Below are 24,386 nucleotides of genomic sequence, written 5' to 3' on the forward strand. Positions count from 1 at the left end.
TAGCAAAGTCAGGTTCCCATTGGCTACTTAGTTTTAATTTGAGGAACATTAATAGGGAATACCTCTGTCTATATGCGGATGCTAAGACAGGAGTAAACACATTGATACAAGAATTTATTCCTAGGTATAAATTATCTCCCTATGAGACACTTATGGGATGACTTATGACTATCAGTAGTCCAAAGGAACGAATTAATGACCATGTAATTGGTAATAATTTTCAGCTAACCACAAGACCTTGGAGAGGGGAGAAATGCGCCACTGTTATGAAAACTAAACAGAGATAACAGACACTTCTCACAGCCAGAGGGAGGCCCTCATGGTCAAATACACCCTTTCCCAGAAATCACATATATAGAGAAAAGGTCACTGGCTTGAATAATAGTATGAATCTTACAGTTATGTTATTAACTCAATGTTCATATTCATATTTTGTTTATCTTATATGCTTATGTAATGACGCTCACGCAACCTCATAGAGGGGGCGCAGGCTTAGTATTTTGGTATAAATATGGCTTGTAGGCCAATATGTTGTTGGGGAAGTTATATTTTGAAACTTCCTTCTATGTGTGCACATGTTCACAAAATAAACTCATTTGTTATTCTGCAATAATCCTCAGATGTGGTTTCTTTATTCACACTTTTCACAGTATATATACTGTGTGTACAGTATGTGTGTGTATATATACTGTGTGTATAGTATGTGTATATATACTGTGTGTACAGTATGTGTATATATACTGTGTGTATATGTGTGTATATATAGTGTGTGTATATATACTGTGTGTATATATACTGTGTGTATATGTGTGTATATATACTGTGTGTATATATACTGTGTGTATATGTGTGTGTATATATACTGTGTGTATATGTGTGTGTATATATACTGTGTGTATATGTGTGTGTATATTTACTGTGTGTATATGTTTGTTTATATATACTGTGTGTATATGTGTGTGTATTGTATATACTGTGTGTATATGTGTGTATATATACTGTGTGTATATGTGTGTATATATACTGTCTGTGTATATATATATATATATATATGTACTGTGTGTATACTGTGTATATATACTGTGTATATGTGTATATGTATATATTACACACACACATTCCCAGTAAGATCTCTCTCTCGCTCTCTCTCTCTCTCTCGCTTTCTTGCTTTCTCGCTTTCCAAGCATACGCGCGCTCAGTGGCAGCGGGGCCGCAGCCTAGTGAGAAGCAGAGGAGAGAAATACATGTGAGGCGGGAGAGTGAGATGGGGTGAGACAGAAGGGAGAGAAATACATGGGAAGGGGGGAGAAAGATAGGGGGCTCGTGAGGTGGGAAATGGTAGGCTGGGTGGGGCGCAGCTTAAAATGTTTGTCCCGGTCCCCACGATTTCTGTTGGCGGCCTGCATGTCTCTTCTTCACATATGCAGTGCTCCCTAAACCTCACCAGACCTTTTTTGACATACAAGTGTAATAAAGAAGCCATAACTTTTTTTAGCTTAAAGATTATTTATTAAAAATTGTAAAATGAAAGACCGATTTGAAACCTGTATATAAACCAACATCTCTATTGGACAGTTTAGATGTCTTAAGAGGAATTGTTCTCAGTAAATTAAACTGTCGAGAACAATCTCATATAAAAATTGACATTTCTAGAGGGAAAATATGATTATGGCACAGTAGATGAAGCATTTAATAAGACAAAAGACCTAGACTGGTGCAATGACAATTCTTTAAAAGATGATATCTTACCCTTTTATTAGACATTATAATTCAAAGGCACGAGAAAGCAAAAATATTTTATTCAATTTATTGGCAAAGATCCAATTCTGAAGAAATTGTTATTGGATCTTCCTACAGTTGTCTTAAAAAGAAATCTCCAAATCTGAAAAGCTAATTCGGGCCAAGCTTTTTAAGAGATGAAGAAGTAAATAACTGTTGGTTTCAAAATAGAGTCAAAGGTTTTTTTTTACTGGCAATGACTGTAAATGTGAATCCTCAAAATATAAAACAAACAATAAGTTTATATGGGAAGTATTTGAAATGAAATCTCTTATGACTTGTAACAGCACTGCATCAATGTCTGTGTGGCAAACTGTATGTCAGTCGCACTACCAGAGTGGTTAAAAAAGTGTAGCCTAGACTCCAGCTGCTGCTTATTTCCTGGGTCCTACCAGTGTAAGTTATTTTAGGTGAGGGCAGTGAATGGTTTAATTCCTTAAGAATGGCCTTGTGTGCTATTGCTGCCTTAGATACATTTGATATACTGTATCCAAGGGTGGGCCTGGCAACAGCCAGAAAGTGTCAGCCTGAAGGGTGGATACTGGTTGGGTCACATGCTGGATGTGATGGCCTGTCAGTATCCAGACCTGCTCTGTTATAGGGCAGGGTTACAAGCACAACTCAAGGGTATAAATACTGGCACTTTCCCAAAAGTGGGTGTGTCTATTTCCTCCTTCTGTGGAGTGAACAACAACTTCCCATGTCCCACAAAGGGACTCAGGAGGAGCACCATGACGGAAGAAACTTGGATGGGCCTCAAGCCTTGAAGTAACCTTCTTAGGGGAAGCAAGGAAAGATATGTGTCATGGTGGACCAGAAGTTATCAACACTTTTAATATTTTTGGGATTCTCAATTGAACACGACAAGGAGGAAAAATAATTTGTCATTTATTTCCTTGATAGACAAACACACGACAGCTTCAGATAACAGTTAATGCAACACTTACTGGGAGGTGGAAACAAAATAAATTTTCCTTTGCAAGAAAGCGCAAGAAATGCAGTCTCTGATTTCAAGTCCGTTTGGCTAGATCGCAAGTTACCGGTCTAATATCTCATCCAAATGAAAAAAGTTCATAGTAGTTCATAGGTATTCATTTGGGAGTCACCAGGGCTAACGAATTCCGGAGTTTGGGGTAAATCCTTGGCTGCGTTGTTATTAACCCCTTGCGTCCTGGAACCTCTACCGCTGTACGCGAACAGAATCCTGTGCAAAGCTTGGTTACGTCATACATCACCCAGGGGATAGCTCGATGGGCAGTTTTATAGGGTTCACAGACCTATCTATAACATGCATGCCCAATCCCCCCCTTGGGAACATTTAACCCACCAATCTCCGATTTGACCGTAGTTTGCAAAACCGGGCAAAAAGGCTTTCCTGTTTGCACCGTGCATGTGTTAGCTTGACACCCATGTGACTTAGCATACCTGGAGTACACCCCTTTACTGGCGACCCTTAGTCTGGGGTTTGGCCCCAAGGTGTGAATGGCTCATGCTGAGTACCGGGATCTGGCACTCAGCAACATTCCGGCCAGTTTCACACTTTGGATCTCTGAGGCTTTTCATCTCTGCCCTTCACTAGACTTACAGTCTCCCACTGAACAGGGGGTCTTTGAAGTGTAGGAAGGAAAATACCCTCAGCTCATTCACCCCTGGCATATTTACATGCCAAAGGATTTTTCCCGGGCTCACAGAAAAAACTGTTCTTGCATGTACATTTTAAAACTTACGGTATGTACTGGTGGTGTCACAACTTTCATTTTTATATGTGCGTGAGTGGTTTATTTACTGGGACTTGAACACCAAAAATCAGGGTGCTAGCTGTCCCCGTTCATGAGTTAGCCTGCTTAATTGAAAGGCTTGCTAGTGGGAAGCCAAGTTCATCTACTTCTCACGTCAATTGACCGACTTTCCACGGCAATAGAGTGGCAGCCATTCAAGTTACGCGAGCTAACAAGGTACGGATACATTTTATCGGAATACCACTTCAAATCTAACCGCAAGCCACTTATTCAATTGAACTTGCGGTTACGGGGTAGATTGCTTGAAAATGGATACCTATACTTCAAACAAAGCTCCCATTCTCAGCCACGCTTCTTCAGTCAGCACTGGCTTCAGCGCTCACCATGCCATCTTGTGCCTGAAAACCTTATAGCACAGTTTGCATGTATTTCTATTACAGCAGGCAGGGAATAGCCTGCAAACGGGGGCAAAGAAGGTTGGGACAGGGGCAAATACATCAGTGTTGGGCATATACATTTAACCCCTTCACTCCCAATGCGAGTTTGGGTTAATCAGCCGGCTATAACACCTTTATTAAGGCCTGATTAACCCCATGTTCACCACAATATGAACCTGCTATGTAAGATCCTGAACATTGCAAAAAATACCATGGAAACATCTATCAGAGTGATTCACTGTCTTGGGCTAAAGAAAGGTGTCAGTCTGGGCCATCCTTCTATCCGGAGGATCCATGCTGACTGGAGGCGCTGCAACCACGAATAAGGTATCCTGTAAACCCTGTCCTGTTCTCCTCACACACACGCGGAGCACACAGCCCTCCCGTTACCTCACAGGTACGCACCACACCGTAGTAAATATAGAGTAGCAGACCAAATCTCTCTTGGGGTGGGGGTAAAGTGGCTACACAAGGATTCAAGAACACTTCAGGAACATAGAGAAAGGACTAACAAAAAGATCCACAAAGCCCTGTTAATAGACTTAACCTGACATTTACTTAACTTACCATCCCAATACTGTAACTTTAAGTCATGTTTTCTACTGTAACGTGCATTGCATTAACTATACTAACCAGTAGTGATAAAGATAAACAAATGATATGCAAATGAGACATTACCCTAACAGCACATACTCACTAAAGCGAAAGTAGTTATGGTAATTATGAGCCCCGAGTTGGACTCTACTGTAATTGGAGTGGAGGAAATATGGTTACATCAATTTACAACCTCAAAACCCTCCGCACAACCGGCTCAATTATAGACATTGACTTCTTTCCTGGGATTATATTTGTAAGTGAGAGTATTATTATAAATAATTTATATAATAATATAATTTTCTTTTATCCTGTTTTTATTACAACTTGTCTCCATCTCATTTACTATTTTGCTATTTTGCCATTTTCATTTTTTTCTATTGACTGATTTCATTGCCTACACTAGAAGCTTTTCAAAGATTTTCTTTAAATTTAATATAATTTTGAATTGCTTAATAAGATTTTCTAAGTTTTGCTTATGGTTATTTTATTGTATTATTTGAATTTGTTGAAACAGTCATGTTTATGCCGCTACATTTCTAATGGTGGTTTCTATGAATTAATTTTAATTAGCCATTAATTATTTTGTTTGAATTATGTTGAATTTTAAAATATTTGTAATAATAAACATAAGTTTATAATTTATAATACAAATACAAAGATAATGTCCCCGGCGCAAAAAAGATGATGATCACAGTACCATGACAAAAAAACAGTCCTGGATGAAGTGACAGTCCTGATGGTGGAGTGATACACCAACACTTGTAATGAGGAAGATTTTCTTCCAGGTGTAGTTTACCAGATGATGTCTGCAATTACAAATAAACACAGAAACACACCATTGCGCAGTATAAAAACTCTAATGCCCTAACCAGGAGAAGAATATCCCTACTTACAAGATAGACTCTTGTTGATTCAGGGGAGAGAATCTGTTCCAGGCTCTTTTCTTCTTCACCCTGATGTCCACGGACCCCACGTGGTTCCCAAGATGGCTCTCTTCACCCCGATCGGCGTCTTTGCAGGGGCAGCATGCACCGCAGCAGCCGTATGTGGAGAAAAATGAAGACAGCCTAGTGTACTCCGCATAAAACTTTATTAAACAATGATTAAAAGCAGCAATGGTAACACTTACAATTTGTAAGGGCAAACGTGCCACTTAAGGATGCCGTCCGCAGCTTGTATCCTACACAGTGGGGATAGGGTCCACGAGGTCACGCGCCAACTGATGACGTCAGTAGCGCAGCGCCCGTTGTATTCCCCAACTCCACAAGGTTCACAGCAGGTGACGGATGACGTGCACTGTACTAGGCTCCTCCTCCCTACGCGTTTCATGACAATACGTCACTTCCTCAGTAGGAACCCAGTGAGAGAGGGCTGAGAGAGGGTAAGAGAGGGCTGGAGTAAAGGTTTAGATATTCTCCAGAGCAGAGTAGGCCCTTATTTTGTTTATTTTCCATGTTTAGCCTTGTTAAAGGAACAGACACAATAAAACCGTGACTTAATTTAACCCTAATCGGTCTCCATTAAATATACATCTGCACACTTCTCTCTGGGGACCCCCTGCTTCCTGAGGTCCAGACCTCCATAGGGGTTATTTTATCTCGCCACTGTTGAAATGTCCCGGGCCAAAGCGAGATTGCGCTTCTCATCTGAAAGGTGTAAAGCAGCTGAATTTTCTCCCAATTTACTGTATAGCTCAAGTGAAGGATTAATGCTGCAGGGTCCCATTCAAAAACATGGACCCCTGCAACGTTATCCATTCAGGGTAGCAAGACTCACTGCTCATGTGGCCGCGTCTGGGCCACATTCAGCCTCATTTTTCCTCATGGTCATGGAAAGCGAAAGTCTTGCTACATCTATATGTAATACTTAACTGTGATTTGGACAGTAATGATAGGTTTAAATTAGGAGTATATGTACTGTAGATGCATATGGACTCCATGCATTCATCCCAAGGAAGCGGCTTTCAACTGATCTGTAAAATGCGTTGAGAGGAGTCAGGTGGGTAGGAGTTCAATGCGCTGACTGAGAACTAGGCAACTATGTAGGATGATTAGCAGTGATGTCACAAGAGCATCTTAGGGACCAAGCAGGTGATTGGGAAAGATGCCTGTCATAGCCCAATCACATGGGTCTGACTGAAACCACCCTACTGTGAGGCTCAGGGAGCCATGCCGCCATCGGTGTGCTCCCCAATCACCCCTATCAGCACAGGCTCCTCCGTGGCCTCCACTTCCACCTCCTGCCGCGCCTGGTAACCACTCGTGCCCACGCCAATCCGGACGCGCACACGGGCGCACGCTCTCACTTATGGTCCACCTCCCTACTCTCAGAGGTTCTCCTTGCACCTGCACTCGCCCTACCACAACCCTTGCTAGACACACACCCCAATGCTGCAGGTTCCTCATTGGACCTCCTCTCCTACTTATGCTCAGCTGCCGCACTGGCAAATCGGTTGAGCATAGTACCAGTTGCATTGTGTTTACCTATCCTTGCCTGCATTGTCTTTCCTTGCATTCCTGACCCTTGCTCTGTGTACCAACCCAACTTTCCTCGAACATCCGCTCTTCTCCAACCCCGACCTTGGCACCCGGACCACGACAACTCTCCTAACTCCAACCCCAATCCAGACGCGCCCTCGTGGCTGTGGGTAGCATTATATCCATTTCCCACCAGCAACGCGGGTCCGCCTTGTTTGTGGTGAGCACATTGTGACACCTACTCAACCTAAGCATGTTATGTCCATAATACATGCCTCCTTTGTAATTGGTGCTTTACCCTTCGGTTTGTATTACCTTCAACAATGAGATTACACTACATATACTTTATTTTCTTGGAGAAAAAGGCAGAGTGATCACCAGAGGTGACTTATACTCACAGGAGAAAATGTACTTACTTTGCTGCCCCAGTGCTGTAGACGAACAAGCAAAAATCAGCAGGGCCGGGGACAGTGTCTGCCGCAATGGAGCTGTGGGGGCTCCATGCATCTTAAAGGGACCCACTGCAGAATGAATCCTTTGGTGTCACGACTGCCACGTGACCGTGCATGGCAGCATAGGACACTAAGCTTTGCTCCATCTGTTAGATGCTGCTAACAAGTATTAACATTGTAAGCACATATCTCACCTTTCCTGAATATTTTACTTATTTTTCTAACCTTACTATACTATACATATTTTATTCTCTACTCTTAATTTTCCCCTTCTATGCACCCGTGGACTTTTAAACGTTTGATTTGTTCTTTGCGTCTGATGACTGGGTGCCATGTTGGTTTTGGCAGTGTGCAGTAAGTCTTGGTAATATTTTACCAGCACTGGGTTAATGTCAGAGAAACGTCCTGAACCTCATTGACACACTGCTTTTAATAATTTGATTTTGAAGAACAGAAAATCACCATATAATCAACCTTTGGGACTAATTCAGTAATCTGCGCTATTGCACAAAAAGCCCCATCTACCCTTTTCCAAGACTTATACAGCTACTAAAACTACAATAATGAAATATAAAATGTTTGTGATACCAACAAAATCGGTTCATTGTCACATAATAAACTTTATGTTGGCATTGTTTCTATTTACTTTTAATACATAGGACAAATAAAAAGGCCTTTTGTGTTATTAAAGGGCACATTGTAAAGTCAGATGTCCTATGTGTCTACCTGGCTACCTTCCACACCAGTCAACTGACTCCCATTCATCTGTTCCCTGACGATCCCGTATCTGCTCCATGTGTTATAATAAAAAGCATTGGTACTGTGCTTTACCGCTAAACACAATCCACTTTAAAAATGGAAATAAAGCTAGTTTCTCAGCAGTCCATTCTATATCAACATTATACATTTATTGTTAACATTCTCAGGTCCGCCCTGTTTTTTTAGGGCAACTATATTTGAAAAATAAGCGTTTCTAGAAGTCTTGGGGGTCCAATTTTTAAAATCTTCCACCAGAAAATTTTACAGTGAATAAAACTGCACCAGGTTTATGAAGGTTAAATCTGGTGCTGTTTTTTCCACTGGTTTTGCTGCCAGTGAACTTTAATAAATGGCCTCCTTGGTGCAAAGGTCAAAGTTTTGGCTTGAGCAATAGTCGAACACAAAGCAAAAGGGGGGGAAAAATAGTTATATATCTATCTATAAATATATTGAGAGAGGGAGAGAAAGCTGATTTCTGGTTGAAGATCCCGTCATGAGAGAGGGAAATTAGTTGATCCCTTATTAATTCAATTTTTTTTCCCAGCTGTTTACTTTAGTTTTGTGAGTTTAGAGAACCGGCAATAAAATCACACAGAGCAATTACTAAACACAATGTACACAGAAAAGTGATATTCCTAAATATTTTGTGCCCCTTTAAGAGCAACCTATTTTTAAATGGGAGAAAACAAGCAAGCACAGCTATATAATATAAAATGTATTACAATATAAAAAAGGTAATAAAGCTCATTTACATGAGAAAACACTGGCGAGCATGTGTTAGCACGGGTGGAAGGATCGTGGAGTATAAAGATCTCTCAGGTGGTCCCAGCTGGGGGATGCACGGCGAATCCTCCGGTCTCAGCGTCCTGCACTCTCACGAGAAAGTGGAACCCCTGATGAAGCCGAGTTTGCAAAACGCGTAGGGCTATGAGATAGACACCCTGGTGTTAGTACGGAGCCAGACGCTGTTTGGCCAGTCTCTGTTTGTTGGCGTACGCCAGCACCAAAGAGGAGGGGCGGGTCAAGAGAGTGGCAGCCTCATTTTCGGAAGCTTTTGCTAGCAGACGAGAAAGCGGAGGCAAAAATTAGCGTGAGTGCATGACATCACTTCCGGTATTCGGTGCACGACGCAGAGACTGGAAGATTCGCTGTGCATCCCCCAGCTGGGACCAGCTGAGAGATCTTAACACTCCACGATCCTTGCGCCATTCTACCACACGCCCGCCGGTGTTTCCTCACGTGTAAGTAAGCTTTATTACCTTTTTTATATTGTAATACATTTTTTCTTATACAAGCTGTGCTTGTTTGTTTTCTTTCGTTTTTATTACCCAAGGTACCCCCCTCCAGGAGAACTCTGGACTTTTGACTTTTTCACCTAAGCCCTTACAGACTGAGCACGCTGTTTATAAGCCCTTATTTATATAGAAATCAGTATAGTTGAGCACAGTTGCATTGTGTATGTTTTTGTATTTTAAAATGGGTCAGTCTCTCTTCAGACCAACTTGAGCTAATTACAGTAACATGTTAAATGGGTTAAATGTCAGTCCCATGTTCTGTAGGACCTAAGTGACCTAATTATATTGCTTAATAAGTTGAAGAGTCAGTACGAGGACATGTTTGTGATGAAAAAAAATCAGTCAATTAGAATGATCTTTAATTAGTTCTTTTTTAAAGTTCCTATTTTTTTTTGTACATCTGGTGTGATAAGACTGTTTGCATGTATAGGTATATTTTCAATTCAAACGTTTTTTGTTCTTTGTAAAGTGATTCTGATGCAATCATTAGTCGAGCAGATAAGAGGGCAGAAAAATAAGTATCTGATAATCAGAAAAATAGGTATCTGATAAGAATGAATTACATAGGACCCTAAACAAAAGAAAAATTGTTTCATTTTTCAAAGGAAGCAAGTACAAATTTCCCTTTAAGGATGACTAAATCTTACTATGGAAGCTGATTTTACTAATAGGTTATTTAACCCACCCCCTGTCCATAACACAATATTGACTAACAGAAATTCTATAGTGACTATATTTTCTAGCATGTGGTCTCACCGTGGGATAAGGCACATTTTATAGGGCCGCGGGATATTCCCTAACCCGCTGCTCTCAGGGGTAATATCAATATCCTTAGGGTCCATGAGAGGCTTGAGGTTGAAGTTCTGGAGGATTGTAGTGAAAAAGATGAACAGCTCCATCTGAGCCAGACCCTCGCCAATGCATATACGCTTCCCTGCAGAAACAAAGAAGGCGATATATCAGTGTTCTGAAAATTGAGTTTAAATGGGGTACTAAGATTTGGACTGTATACATAACTGTGTTTGTGTGTGTGTATATATATATATACACATACACATATACATACATACATACACATACACGTACATACATACATGGCTTTTTTTGTGCCGGTACCTACCTTTTTCCCTTACCTTCTCCTCCTGCTCCTCATCTCTGATGGGATCTTCTTCTGACAACGCATCTCCACGACAACGTGGTGTTATTTGTCATGACAATGCAATGGTGATGAGGAGCAGGAGAAAGTAAGAGGCCGGCTACTGGTACCTATTATATTACAACAACAAAAAAAACCTTCATACTGTACATATACTATATATATAGCAATGATTTGAGCTAAGTATCCATGCTTTAAAAGCACACAGATTGGATGTGTTATTGCTATATTTTAAAAAGTAACATTTGAAGTATCAAATAATAATTATAAGATATTTTTGGCTGCATTACATTGTACAGTGCAGCCCTGATGAAAGTACCTTTTGTGTACAGAAACGTTGACAGTCTAATGCAGTAGAAACCAACCTGTGAATTATTCTCTACTCTTTGTTTGTTAGTATATTCTAATTGGAATGACCTTCATATATCGATTTGTCAGGGTTTTTTGGATAAAGACAATTTTTCTGCTTTTGATCACATTTGTTGCTCTGCTATATATTGCTTGCCTGGATCAATATCATCATTGTTGCAGTATGTTGTGTTGTGTTGAGCACAGCATCATACCTGCTGAAAACGCCATGAAGGCCTCGTTCTTCTTAAAGACCCCGTTCTTGTCCAGGAAGTGTGTGGGATCAAATGACTTAGGGTTCTTAAACTTTGTGGCATCGTATTGGGACGTGCAGATGAGGGGCATGATGTTCAGACCCTTAAAACGAGAGTGAAAAGCAAATCATCTCTGGGAAACTCGATGGTAATATACTGTAGCAGCAGGTCTATGCAAGCAACAAAAGTGGTGAGGATTTTACTGTTACAAATCTGGAGTTTTTGCATCTGTTTTTCACCTAGGAGAGTTTGATAAAGAGAACCTATAATATATATATATAAACAAAAAAAGAGAAGCGCAGGCTCCATAGCATGTAACTGTATAACAAATTGGTACATTTATTAAAATCAGCAGCCCCAAGGATTTGCACTTACAGGATTAAAAAACAAACATTCATTGGAGAGAAATTTCTGTTGGGGGTCAATCACAGGGAGGAGTTCAAGTATCTATACATAGCTAACCCACTTATCCCTATCTTCTCTCACCTCCCGAAGGTGCACAAGAGCCTTGTAAACCCACCAGGTATGCCCATTGTTTCAGGGGTGGAGTCTATGACGTCAAGTGTGTCGAAATACGTGGACCACTTTTTACAGCCACACGTGGTCCAACTTCGGTCATATATTAGGGATACACTCCACGTCATAGATTCCCTCTCTTCCATTCAGTGGAAATCCACTTACCAATGGGCCACCTGTGATGTTCAATCTTTATATACTTGTATACATGATGACATGGGTCTCGAGGCAATTGGGCACTTTTTGGGAGGTGGTGGGCGTTTACACGAATCGCAGTGCAATTTAATTCTCTCCCTTGTCGGCTTCATATTAAATCACAATTATTTTCCGTTCAGGGAGAGCTTCCATCTCCAGACCTGTGGTACAGCCATGGGTACCATGTTTGCCCCCAGCTATGCAAACCTCTTCATGGGGTATTTGGAATCCAGAAGAAATTATGGCCCTGCTTAAGCCTACCTTTTAAACTACACTGGCGACACACTTTATTTGAGCTCGGCTAGTCCCACGAATTCGGGTATACCCGGGTGTATTGAGGTTTGTGACTGTTTTCTGCCCGAGTGCATTGAGGTATTTTCCAGGCAGGGATTGAAGCATTTTATTCCCGCTGGCTGCAATACTGCACAGTATATATATATATATACTGCATTACAATTCATGAATTTATGCCATCTGGTAGACACGCGAAGCATTGCAGCCTATTAAATCCTAATCATTATCATTTAACAGATCAGCCGCCCGTCAGCCAGGCATGAACCCAGGCTGGGAAGGCAAACGCAACGGGGCTTGTCAGAGGTGAGGAGCGGCGCATTCCAGGTATCTGCCAGGTACATACTGGGTATTTGCTCGAATAAAGTGTGTCGGTGCAGTATGTGCTGCCTGGGAAATGCATACGTAGAAAACATTAAGTACCTAGAAGTATTGAAAAAGAATCCCTATATGGTGCAATATAGACTCAATGTGTTATGAATTATATTTAAAACTTAACTTTTAATAATATACATCTTAAGAGAAAAGGCACCTAAACAAAATGTGCAACTTAGAACTTGTATTAGGTATGGAATATAAATAAACCTGTCTAGTAATAAAACCCTGCCTTTTGGGTGTATCCTCTAAACTGGGAAAGCCTATTTTAGGTATTTTCTAAAAGTGAAACACAAATAATTATGCCTGATCATCTCATATTAGTCACCATCTATTGTGGAGAGTTTTAATCAGACATTGATAATTACACTTAAGGATAATAGTATTGCTGCATATATTGTGCTTATAATGATGTAAATTTAATATCACCATTCAAGACTGCCTTGTTGTTATATTGCAACCTTCAAGAACCCAAAAATGGTTAATCATTAGTCCTCATCTAGTTTTTTAATAGTGCTATTAGCTCCTAATATCATCACAAACAGAGGTTAATTCGGAGTTTAAACATGACAAACTTGCTCTATAAATGCCACGTCTAAGGCATATCAATTTACCTATCCCTAATCAGAAGCTCTCTTGTCTAAGAAAAACCCTAATAGGGAAAATAAGTATATTAGGTATTAGGAGTAATTATCATAGCACTTCCATAGGACTTATATTCCCATTACAGGGTTTATTGAGAAATGGTTACAATTTAAAATGATAGCTTGCTCCAGATGATGTGTATATTTTAATATATATAACACAATTTAATGCAACCACCAGCATACACAAAATGCCTTTAGAGTGAATTGCAACATGTTGACAGGTTTCTTAGATAACCATGTGAACCCCTTAGAATTGATTCTTACGTGCATAGTGATATAGTATCTTGTGGGGTACTATAGCATAGCGGGGAGGCTCTCGGTTAAGAACTCCCAAAGCGTGAGATACAGTAGCACACACACGATTTGCAAGAGAAGCGAAAAGCACAGTTCCACTTTGCGCCCTCTCTTGTTGCCTGCGGGTGAATCATGGACAGATGAGCAGGACGGTTCCGGTCCTGGGATCGTGCCAGGCTCGTTGCCCAGTGTGAGGAGTATGGGTTACTGACGGCTGGTCAGGCAAAGACACAGCTAGAAGAGGAATTGGAGCAGCATGAAACAAGTCTTTTTGTACTTTCCAACACGGCTCCGGAGACTGCAGCCGCAGTGGAGTTCCTACAGCACAGGGTGGGCGAAATGATGCCACCCCTGGAGGAAGATGAACAAGGGGAAGGAGTAGGTGCTCACCGGGATATTGGTGAAAAACTGTGTTTGCGGGTTGTGGGGGACATTATTGTGCCAGCAGTGCCAGTTGTTCCTGTACTTGCGGAGACCCCTAATTCTGGACTAACAGCACTTCTTGCCTCATGGGGGCAAACGCTACAGCTGATCAGCGGATTCACATGCTGACAGCGATTCACGGACATGTGACCCCTCATGCGCCCCTGGTTAACGGAGAACAGTCAGTACCCCGGGTAAGCAAACACAAAATACAACAGGACTGGTGCTAAGGGAAGTGCTCTAGTAATATTAGAGACAAAGTGTGCAGTGACCCCCCAGTGAAGGAACAGGGTACCAGAATTTAACCCCAAAAATACAGTAACATGGTGAGAAATAGTGAGAGATAATGAAAATATACAATATAGGAAGCCCATTCAACCTTCATATGAGGAAAATGTCTTTTTGATCCTTGATGAACAGTGCGCAATGGAATGAGGGAGCGGGATCACACATGCATATAAAGAGAAAAATTGCAAAATAGTAAAGCACAGTTTGGAATAAATAACCAGTAGAAACAGTAATCTGCAGATGTTATACTCACATACGTGTGAGACAAGTCAGCATGTCACACTCAGTGGTGTATGGAAGTTGAGACTCCGCGTAGTGGACTCTCTATATGTAGAAGATGGATGTGGGTGTACTAGGGCAGAAGGCGGAGAGACACCACAGCGTAGACTGTATATAAACCAATTTAATATAAAAGTCCTTCACAAGTGCGCACTTACAATTTGAAACGTTGAAACAAGCAGATATGAAATGGCATGCTATATGGTCGCAGGGTACGGGGACCTCTCGACCTATTCCATGAGGGATGGGAGTGGGAGACTACCAATACTGATGCCTCTGTGCTTCAGTACGTGGTAGATATCAGAGACCGGCTAGAGACACTCATGGAGTTGGCACAGGACAACATCAGGGATGCTCAGACCAAGCAGAAAGCTTGGTATGATCAGAATGCCCGTAGCAGATCATTCATTCCAGGTCATCAGGTGCTTATTCTGAAGCCCACTCTGGAGAACAAAATAATGGCTGCCTGGTCCGGACCGTACACGGTGCACAGGAAAATGAATGAGTGTAACTATGTTGTACAGCTAGATAGAGAAACAGGTAGAACTAGGACCTATTATATCAATATGCTCAGGGAGTACTTTGCACAGAGTGAGGCATCAGTGTTGGCTATCTGTAGCACACCGTTGGGGGACCCGGCGAGCAATGCTCTGCCCGACCTCCTAGGGGAAGCTAGACAGGGGGGGAGTACAGTAGAGCAGGTAGAGATAGGGTCCCAGTTTAGTGAGCAGCAGAGAGCGGAGGCTAGGAAAGTGTTAGAGCAATACAGGGTTCTGTCCTCGGACAAGCCGGGCAGAACGCATATCACAAATCATCCTGTGCTCACAGGTGATCTGCGTCCACTGCATAAGCATGCCTACCGGGTATCTGCAGAGGTGAAAGGCAGTATAGAGAAGGAAGTGAAGGAGATGATGGCCCTAGGGGTAATTAAACCGTCCCAGAGCCCTTGGGCTTGCCCGGTAATCCTTGTACCTAAGAAGGTTTGGACTACCCGCAACTCAATGCAGGGGCGGTCTCAGATTCCTACCCCATGCCATGGACGAGCTTCTCGGTGAACTTGTGGGGGCAAGTTATCTCACTACCACGGATTTGAGCAAGGAGTATTGGCAAATCCCGCTTACCCCCGAAGCTAAGGAGAAGTCAGCATTCATCACTCCAAGTGGCCTCTATGAGTTTGTGGTGATGCCATTTGGGATGAAAAATGCCCAGGCTACCTTCTAACGCCTGGTCAATCGATTGTTAGAGGGAATGCAGAGTTATGCCAGGGCATACCTAGATGACATTGCAGTGTGTAGTGGTTCCTGGGACTCTAACCTGGTACATGTAGCACTAGCAAGGATCAGGGAAGCAGGGCTTACGTTAAAACCCACCAAGGGCTTAACAGGGATGGCAGAAGTGTTGTACCTAGGGCACCGGGTGGGGGAAGGGCATCTGAAGCCTGAACCAACTAAGGTTGAGGCAATAGTGAAGTGACACATCCACAAAACGAAGAAGCAGGTAATGGTTTTCCTAGGCACCGCTGGCTACTATAGGAAGTTGGTTCCACAGTACAGCACCGTGGCTAAACCTCTGACTAACTTGACCCAGAAGCGACTCCCAGTCTTGGTTGTCTGGTCTCTTACCTGTGAAAAGGTGTTTTAGGCTCTAAAGGCCGCACTGGCTAGTGCCCCTATTTTAGCTGCACCGGACTATGACAAAAAGTTTTTGGTGCAGACTGTTGCTTCCGATTTTGGCATTGGTGCTGTGCTCAGAACGAATTCTGCAATTGGTGCTGTGCTCAGAACGAATTCTGCAAGCGCAGAACGAACTTGCTTCTTTCGGCGGAGAAATAGGGGTTGCAAGCGGTGCCCAAAGCCAAAGACAGATTTGCATCTCTTGTTCGCGTATTAACCCCGCTCCTGGGGATTGATACCTAAAGGCTGCATTTCATGGACTTTTGTTCTGGAAACCAATTATTTCGTTTAACCCCATTCCAGTAAGTGTTATTTCATGTTATCTTTTCAAGTAAGCTGTGTATGTTTCTCGTGTGAATAAATACAATTTATTTTATCTCACATTTTGTCAATCAAAGGATCCAGGTATATTTTCATAAGGTAAGCACTGGTCTCCAGTGACACGCTTATTTACTGGTGGCAGCGGCGGGACCTGATTGACCCTATGATATAGTATCTTGTGGGGTACGAGACAGTGAGAGAGAGATACAGAGAGAGATACAGAGAGAGAGAGAGAGAGAGAGAGAGAGAGAGAGAGAGAGAGAGAGAGAGAGAGAGGTTTCGAGCTTTTTCCTGTATATAGCTTGTCATGGAACAGGAATACCCCTGTCTGCCTTTTCTGTTCAGCCCCCCTCTCCCTTGGCAGTTCTGCTAGCTAGCTGCACATGGATTTACTTTCCCTGCAGCTTACTCCCAGTGCAGATGGAATGGATACATTAAGTAGCGTATTTCCTTCCAAGCTGTCACACCCCTGGTTGCTCTGGCAACACCTCCAGTCCTCCAGTTATGGACCTTCCCATTTTCTCCCCTGTCTTTTTGCTGACAGTAGTGCGGTCTCACTCCATTTTAGTGTGACCCTTGCCCCTCACTTCCTTTTCCACCATTACCTTGGATGAGTGAGCACTGCTGTAACCCCTGTATGGTAGGATTATCTTCTCACCTGCTCTTAACTACCAGGCACACCCAGAGAGACACTATTCATACATCAACATCTCTTCACAAGTGACTGTCTTTTATGCTACTTTCCCCAAATAAAGTAAAGAAAAGAAACAGACCTTGTCGTGCTTGGAAAAGAGGGCCGAGTTGACACTATCTGAGCTAAATCACCTTACACAGGATCCCTGGCTTCCAGAATAGTGAGAAGATATTGTGTGCCTTACAGACACTTACAGGAGCTGCTACTCCAGACTCCATGATAAAACAGAGCAGTCTCTGCAGACAAAGGAAACACCAAGTAGGTCAAACTGCACACAGCCTGCAGCCTTAACAGACAAGCAGCAGCCCACTGCACAGCAGCTTTGCAAACAAACAGTGCCTCTTACACAAACCTAACTGCCTTTCTGTCTGAGGTCACCCCCTGCACAGCCCCATAGTGAGGAGCCACCATCTCACCTACCCCTGCGCACGTCCCCACGGCTAGCGCCATCAAGGGCCACGCTACCGGACACCCGCCAGGACACGGGTCAGAGCCACGGACACCTGTGAGTACAGCTACCCCTACGCTGCACGCCGCAGAACACCGCTTGGCATCATCTGAGACAGATGCCCATCGTTGACTAAGGTAAAAGACCACATGCCACACGCACTGGCAAAAGGCTTACACACACCTACAGCATGGCAGAACTCAGAGCCTCACCAGATATCACGCAGGAAAGCGATCACTCAGACACAGAGACCGCTGCGCAACTGCAACAGGCGCAGACAGACGCCAGGCCTAAACGGACAGTCACACTGACACAAAAGGCCCGTGACAAATATGAGACTGACATTGAAGCGCACCCCGCTAAATTAGAGTTGGCCTGGGAAACAACCACACTTGGGGTACGCAATGTCGCCGGCGCTGGCAATTATGTACAACAGCTCCAGCAGGGGATAACTCAATTGAAGGGAGACCGCTCCGGCTACCATGCGCTGTCACAGACATATTTCACCTATCTAACAAGAGCTAACACGGAAGATAGCATACGAGAGCGCGACCTACAAAAGGCGATTTACCTGGAACGTGATGGCATCACGCAAACCGCCATCACGGAAGCCGAGAGTAGGAGAAAAGACCTTTTGCTGGAAACCGCATCGCAGCGCTCAAGCACATCCAGACACTCATCAAGGTCAGCAAGATCAGCGCAATCTAACGCGTCCAGCGCAAGCACAAACGCTACCAAGGCGCGAGCCGCCGCAGAGGCCACACGTTCCAGGGCCGAATATAGTCGCAGAGAGGCAGCCGTAAGGGCAGAAAAAGCGCGCATAGAAGAGGAGGAGAAGAATGCCGCTGCTACCGCCGCCGCTGCCAATGCTGCTGCCGCTGCTACCGCCACCGCTGCAAATGCCGCCGCCGCTGCTACCGCCGCCGCTGCCAATGCCGCCGCTGCGCGCAGAAAGGCCGAATTGGACGCGGATCTAGAGGCACTTAATCAAGAGAAGGAAGCCGCCGCCGCCATAGCCCAAGCTGAAGTCCTAGAACCAGCCGCACAACAGGACGGCGGGGAGCTACCATACAGACGGATAGCCTCAGAAGACCCAGCCCAACGCACCAAAGACTACGTAAGGAGCCTCTTCAGTGCAAACACCAGCGCTCCATCTCTACACGGAGGCAGCGACTCCACAGACACCGAAGACTTGCTAGGCCCACGAGGAGAAGACGCTGTTCCTTCAATGGTACATGCTGCCTGGGATAGCCACAGCCGCAACAGTGATCCACACGCCAGCGCGTACACGGAAGCACTACAACGGGCTCGCCATCCAGGTACACCCACACGGGAAAACACAGCCCCTCACGCTGATCAGCAGTCATCACGCGTCCACGCCAAGGAAGAGGCGACCGCAAGGACCCTCCCAGCAACTGCCACAGAAAGGGACAAACACGCCGATGCCTCAGGCCTGACAGACATAGCCAAGTACATGATCCGGCGTGACCTGGTGCACGCAGGACTCATCAGCTTCGACGACCGCCCTGGGAACTACCGGATGTGGAAGTTCACGTTCAAAGATGCAATCAACAGCTTGGACTTCTCAGCAAGGGAAGAGCTCAACCTGTTAGTCAAGTTCCTGGGGAACGAATCCAGGGAGCACTCGAAGAGACTTCGGGCAGCAAACGCGCACCAACCCCAAGTAGGTCTTGACCTAGTGTGGGAAAGGCTAGAAGAGTCCTACGGCAGCCCCGAAGCAGTCGAGGATTCGCTCTTCAAAAGGATCGACAGCTTCCCCAAGATCACAAATAAAGACTACTCGAAGTTACGAGAGTTCGGGGACCTGCTGCAAGAACTGGAGTTCGCAAGGAAAGACCATTCCTTAATAGGTCTCAACGCCCTAGACTCAGCTCGTGGAGTGAGACCCATCCTGGAGAAGCTACCCTTCAACCTCCAAGAAAGATGGATTTCACAAGGCTCCAAATACAAAAGGGAGAAGCAAGTCGTCTTCCCCCCATTCTCAGTTTTCTTGAGCTTCATTCGTGAAGCAGCAAGGACGAGGAACGACCCCAGCTTCATCTTAGGGGCGCAGACTACATCCAGTGCCAGCCACCCGAGGAACGAAAGGTCAACAACGAGATACAAGGACACCAGAACACCCATCTCAGTCCACAGGACGGACGTACCCCCTACGACCCACGCGAGTCCCAGCCAGGCGGCCGACAGGGACAAGAAACCAAGGGACCTTAACAAAGAATGCCCTATAGACAAAAGGCCGCATCCGCTTAACAAGTGTGTCGGATTCAGAATGAAACCCATAAAGGAGCGAAAGAACTTACTCAGGGAATGGGGAGCTTGTTTCAAATATTGTGCTTCCACAACTCATTTATTCAAGGACTGCAAGGAAGCTATAAAATGCACAGAGTGCGATAGCGACAGGCACATAGCCGCTTTACACCTGGAAGCTATGAAGCCCAAATCAAGTGAAGCCCCTAACCCTTCGACAAAGCAGGGCGGGGAGGAAGAAGTGGGAGATATACCCCCCACGACGTCTGTAGCGTCCAAATGCACAGAAGTATGTGGAGAAGGAAACGACGGTAGATCTTGCTCTAAAATATGTCTGGTAGCAGTGCACCCAGAGGGACAAACCCAAAGAGCTAAAAGGATGTATGCAATCATCGACGACCAGAGCAACCGATCACTGGTCAGGTCAGAATTCTTCGACATGTTCAATATTCAAGACCGTGCTTCTCCTTACACTCTCAGAACATGCGCAGGGCGAATGGAGACCACAGGGAGAAGAGTGAATGGCTACACCATATGCTCAATAGACGGCAAAGTGAACATGCCTCTTCCCACACTCATCGAGTGCAATCACATGGCAGAAGATAGGAGTGAGATCCCCACACCAGACGTGGCACGACACCATCCCCATCTAAAAGCTATTGCCGATCGTATCCCACCACTAGACGAAGGCACCCAGATCATGCTGCTACTTGGCAGGGACATCACGAGAGCACACAAGATCCGCGAACAGCGAAACGGGGACCACAACGGCCCAACCGCTCAAAGACTCGATCTAGGATGGGTGGTAGTGGGAGAAGTATGCATAGACAGGATACGAGGACCTGACAACGTAGACGCCCTACGAACGAACTTGTTGGAGAACGGTTGTGCATCCCACTCCAAACCCAGTCCGAACCACTTCCAGGTCCACGAGAAGCTCGAGACCAAAAGGAACTATGAAGACGCGCTTGTGACAGAAGAATACTCTGATGACCTAGGGCGTACAACTCAACCAGAACAATGGCACCATGTGCCCACAGATCAAAATCCCGCAGATCACGCCACCAGATCAGTACCCGCATCTCAACTGCAGAACACGTCGTGGCTTACAGGACCAACGTTTCTTGCGCAGCCCGCGGAAACGCCACCAACCCCAGTTAGCGACTTTGAACTCGTGGATCCCGAGAAGGACACGGAGATAAGGCCCCCACAAGTATCCGTGGTACTCACCAATGTATCGCACAAAAACGCATTCGGATCACATCGATTCCATCGCTTCTCAAGGTGGACAGTCCTTCTGCGAGCAGTAGCCCATCTCAGGCATATAGCCTCCTCCTTCCGCCAGACACCAGATGGTAAAACTACCGGCTGCCACGGCTGGCACATCTGCAAAGAGCTGCGCACCGTAGAGGAAATCACAAGGGCTAAGGAAGCTGTTCTCAGTCATGTTCAGAGAGAAACGTATGCGGAAGAGATCAAGTGCATTCGCGGAGGGAAGAGTGTTCCCAAAAACAGCCCACTTTGGAAGTTGAATCCCTTCATCGACAACGACGGCCTCATAAGAGTAGGAGGCCACCTCAATAAGTCCCAACTGAGCAGGGAGGAAAGCAACCCTCTTATCATCCCTGGCCGGCATCACATCGCTACTTTGTTGGTGCGCTACTACCACGAACAAGTCATGCATCAGGGACGACACTTCACCGAAGGCGCTATTAGGGCGGCGGGCATTTGGGTCGTTGACATGAAAAGGTGCGTGGCCAGTAATCTCCACATATGTGTTAGGTGCCGAATGCTGAGAGGCAAAAGCCAAGACCAAAGGATGGCAGATCTACCTATCAACAGACTCAATACAGAACCCCCCTTTACCTATGTAGGGCTCGATGTATTTGGGCCCTGGATGGTCATCTCACGTAGAACTAGAGGCGGACTAGCAAACAGCAAACGATGGGCGGTACTCTTCACCTGCATGAGTACGCGAGCCATACACATCGAGATCATAGAATCTATGGATGCTTCAAGCTTCATAAATGCCCTCAGAAGATTCTTTGCAGTCAGAGGACCAGTTAAACAAATACGCTCCGATTGTGGCACCAATTTCATTGGAGCATGTAAGGAATTACAAATGGACACTAAAGATAATAGAGACAATAGTATCCAAAGATACTTGCGCAACCAAGAGTGCACGTGGACATTCAACCCTCCTCACTCCTCTCACATGGGCGGAGCATGGGAACGCATGATCGGGGTGGTCCGGCGTATCTTGGACTCTATGATGCTAAAAACCGACCTGACTCGACTCACTCACGAAGTGTTAACCACATTCATGGCCGAAATATCAGCGATAATCAATGCTAGGCCCTTGATTCCAGTGTCAACAGATCCAGAATCGCCAAGTATTTTGACACCAGCAATGCTACTAACCCAGAAAGTAGGGAACATCCCCACCCCAGTCCAAGGCTTCCATTCTAAGGATATGTACAAACGACAGTGGAGACAGGTGCAGCGCTTGGCCAACACATTTTGGGATCGCTGGAGACGCGAGTATCTGGTGACACTCCAAGAACGCCATAAATGGCAAACGGTAAATCCAGATATCCAAGTGGGAGATGTGGTTCTGTTGAAGGATAAACAGGTGGCAAGAAACGAATGGCCCATGGGACTTATAATCAGAACTATCCCAAGCGAAGACGAAAGGGTTCGCAAAGTGGAAGTACGAGTGACCCAGAATGGGATCGTTAAAACCTTTTTAAGACCTATTACAGAGACTATCCTCCTATTGCCCAAATCGGACTATGATAGGGAAAAACTGATTACCAGTTCCGTGGACTTTTAAGAGACATTGTGGTGCATCAAGCTAAACAAGAGCTGTGCATCCACCTGGCTTCCCTTACTGAAAGGTTTGGCCAAAGGACTTTGACGCCAGTGGTACCGGCCGGTATCACCTTGCTATGGAAATATGGACCTTTGCATTATGTTGTTATGTTGTATGCATTGCACATATGTTCCACATAACTTGTTATATAGTGGTATCTACAGATACCAGACGGGGAGTGTCATGGAACAGGAATACCCCTGTCTGCCTTTTCTGTTCAGCCCCCCTCTCCCTTGGCAGTTCTGCTAGCTAGCTGCACATGGATTTACTTTCCCTGCAGCTTACTCCCAGTGCAGATGGAATGGATACATTAAGTAGCGTCTTTCCTTCCAAGCTGTCACACCCCTGGTTGCTCTGGCAACACTTCCAGTCCACCAGTTATGGACCTTCCCATTTCCCCCCCTGTCTTTTGCTGACAGTTAGTGCAGTCTCACTCCATTTTAGTGTGACCCTTGACCCTCACTTCCTTTTCCACCATTACCTTGGATGAGTGAGCACTGCTGTAACCCCTGTATGGTAGGATTATCTTCTCACCTGCTCTTAACTACCAGGCACACCCAGAGAGACACTATTCATACATCAACATCTCTTCACAAGTGACTGTCTTTTATGCTACTTTCCCCAAATAAAGTAAAGAAAAGAAACAGACCTTGTCGTGCTTGGAAAAGAGGGCCGAGTTGACACTATCTGAGCTAAATCACCTTACACAGGATCCCTGGCTTCCAGAATATAGCCCTGGTTGTGTATTCATTTTTGTCCCAGCTGGCAATACACTAAATATTCTGCCATAAAGAGAATTTTGAATTCTCTGTTCTTGTTTGTATTTTATTGGTCTTATTGTGCAAGTTAAATATTTCCATTTTATAACTTGTTACAGGGTGTCTGATGCCAGTGCGAAGTTTTTTTTTGTACAGGATGACAACCATTAAAAGCTCTTTCTGCTACACCCAGTAAAGTTCACGTACACCTAACCTTTAACTCCTGCACTGCCAGAGGGACCCGCAATGCATCGCAAAACAATATATACTGTAACACACAATGTGTTGCTGGCCTCTGGCAAAAAGGGTATTTCTTGTGTTTTACTTGTCTATCAACATATATTGTCAGAATAGATCAATTAAAATATGGATCTAATTTGCAATGTAGTATATTATGACTTTTAACATAGTTTCCTCTGTATGGAAATGGCCAATCATCAGAATTTAGGCTCTTGAAAGGGCCAGTCCCTCCTTGGACCAAAATGATCTAAGGACAGTGATACGTTAATGTTTAATAGGTTAAAAGAAAAAATCTCAAAAAAATCAGATACTGTAACTATATAATCATTCTGAATCATAGTTAACAAGGTTGGAGGGATTTACAAAAATGTATCTAATGTCTTTAGGCTTTAAGACTGTAATTCTTTAAGTTGCAGGTAAATCGTTCAATTTGCTCTGTTCTTTGTTTACTAAATATGTATGAGGCCATCGTTAGTCAAACAGATAAACAGGAGGAGCTGATATGCATGAA

The 24,386-nt window shown here is 44.4% G+C and overlaps 1 protein-coding gene across 2 annotated transcripts in view; it reads right to left on the reverse strand.

Moving 5' to 3' along the window:
- Positions 1 to 2,635: 2,635 nt before the first annotated feature.
- Positions 2,636 to 24,386, reverse strand: part of LOC142498729 (cytochrome P450 2F2-like) — a 32,855-nt gene continuing 11,104 nt past the window's right edge. The window contains exons 8-11 of one of the 2 annotated variants that reach the window (XM_075607062.1): positions 11,255 to 11,396; positions 10,292 to 10,469; positions 7,446 to 7,637; positions 2,636 to 5,923 (exon numbers count right to left, since the gene is read on the reverse strand). In XM_075607062.1, the coding sequence (XP_075463177.1) occupies positions 7,631 to 7,637; positions 10,292 to 10,469; positions 11,255 to 11,396 (327 nt within the window). In that variant the 3' untranslated portion in view covers positions 2,636 to 5,923; positions 7,446 to 7,630. Of the gene's footprint in view, positions 5,924 to 7,445; positions 7,638 to 9,877; positions 10,470 to 11,254; positions 11,397 to 24,386 lie in introns of those variants that run through there. The other variant, XM_075607063.1, reaches the window with a different exon arrangement.

Source organism: Ascaphus truei, chromosome 7, assembly GCF_040206685.1.
Source record: "Ascaphus truei isolate aAscTru1 chromosome 7, aAscTru1.hap1, whole genome shotgun sequence".
Taxonomy (NCBI): Eukaryota; Metazoa; Chordata; class Amphibia; order Anura; family Ascaphidae; genus Ascaphus; species Ascaphus truei.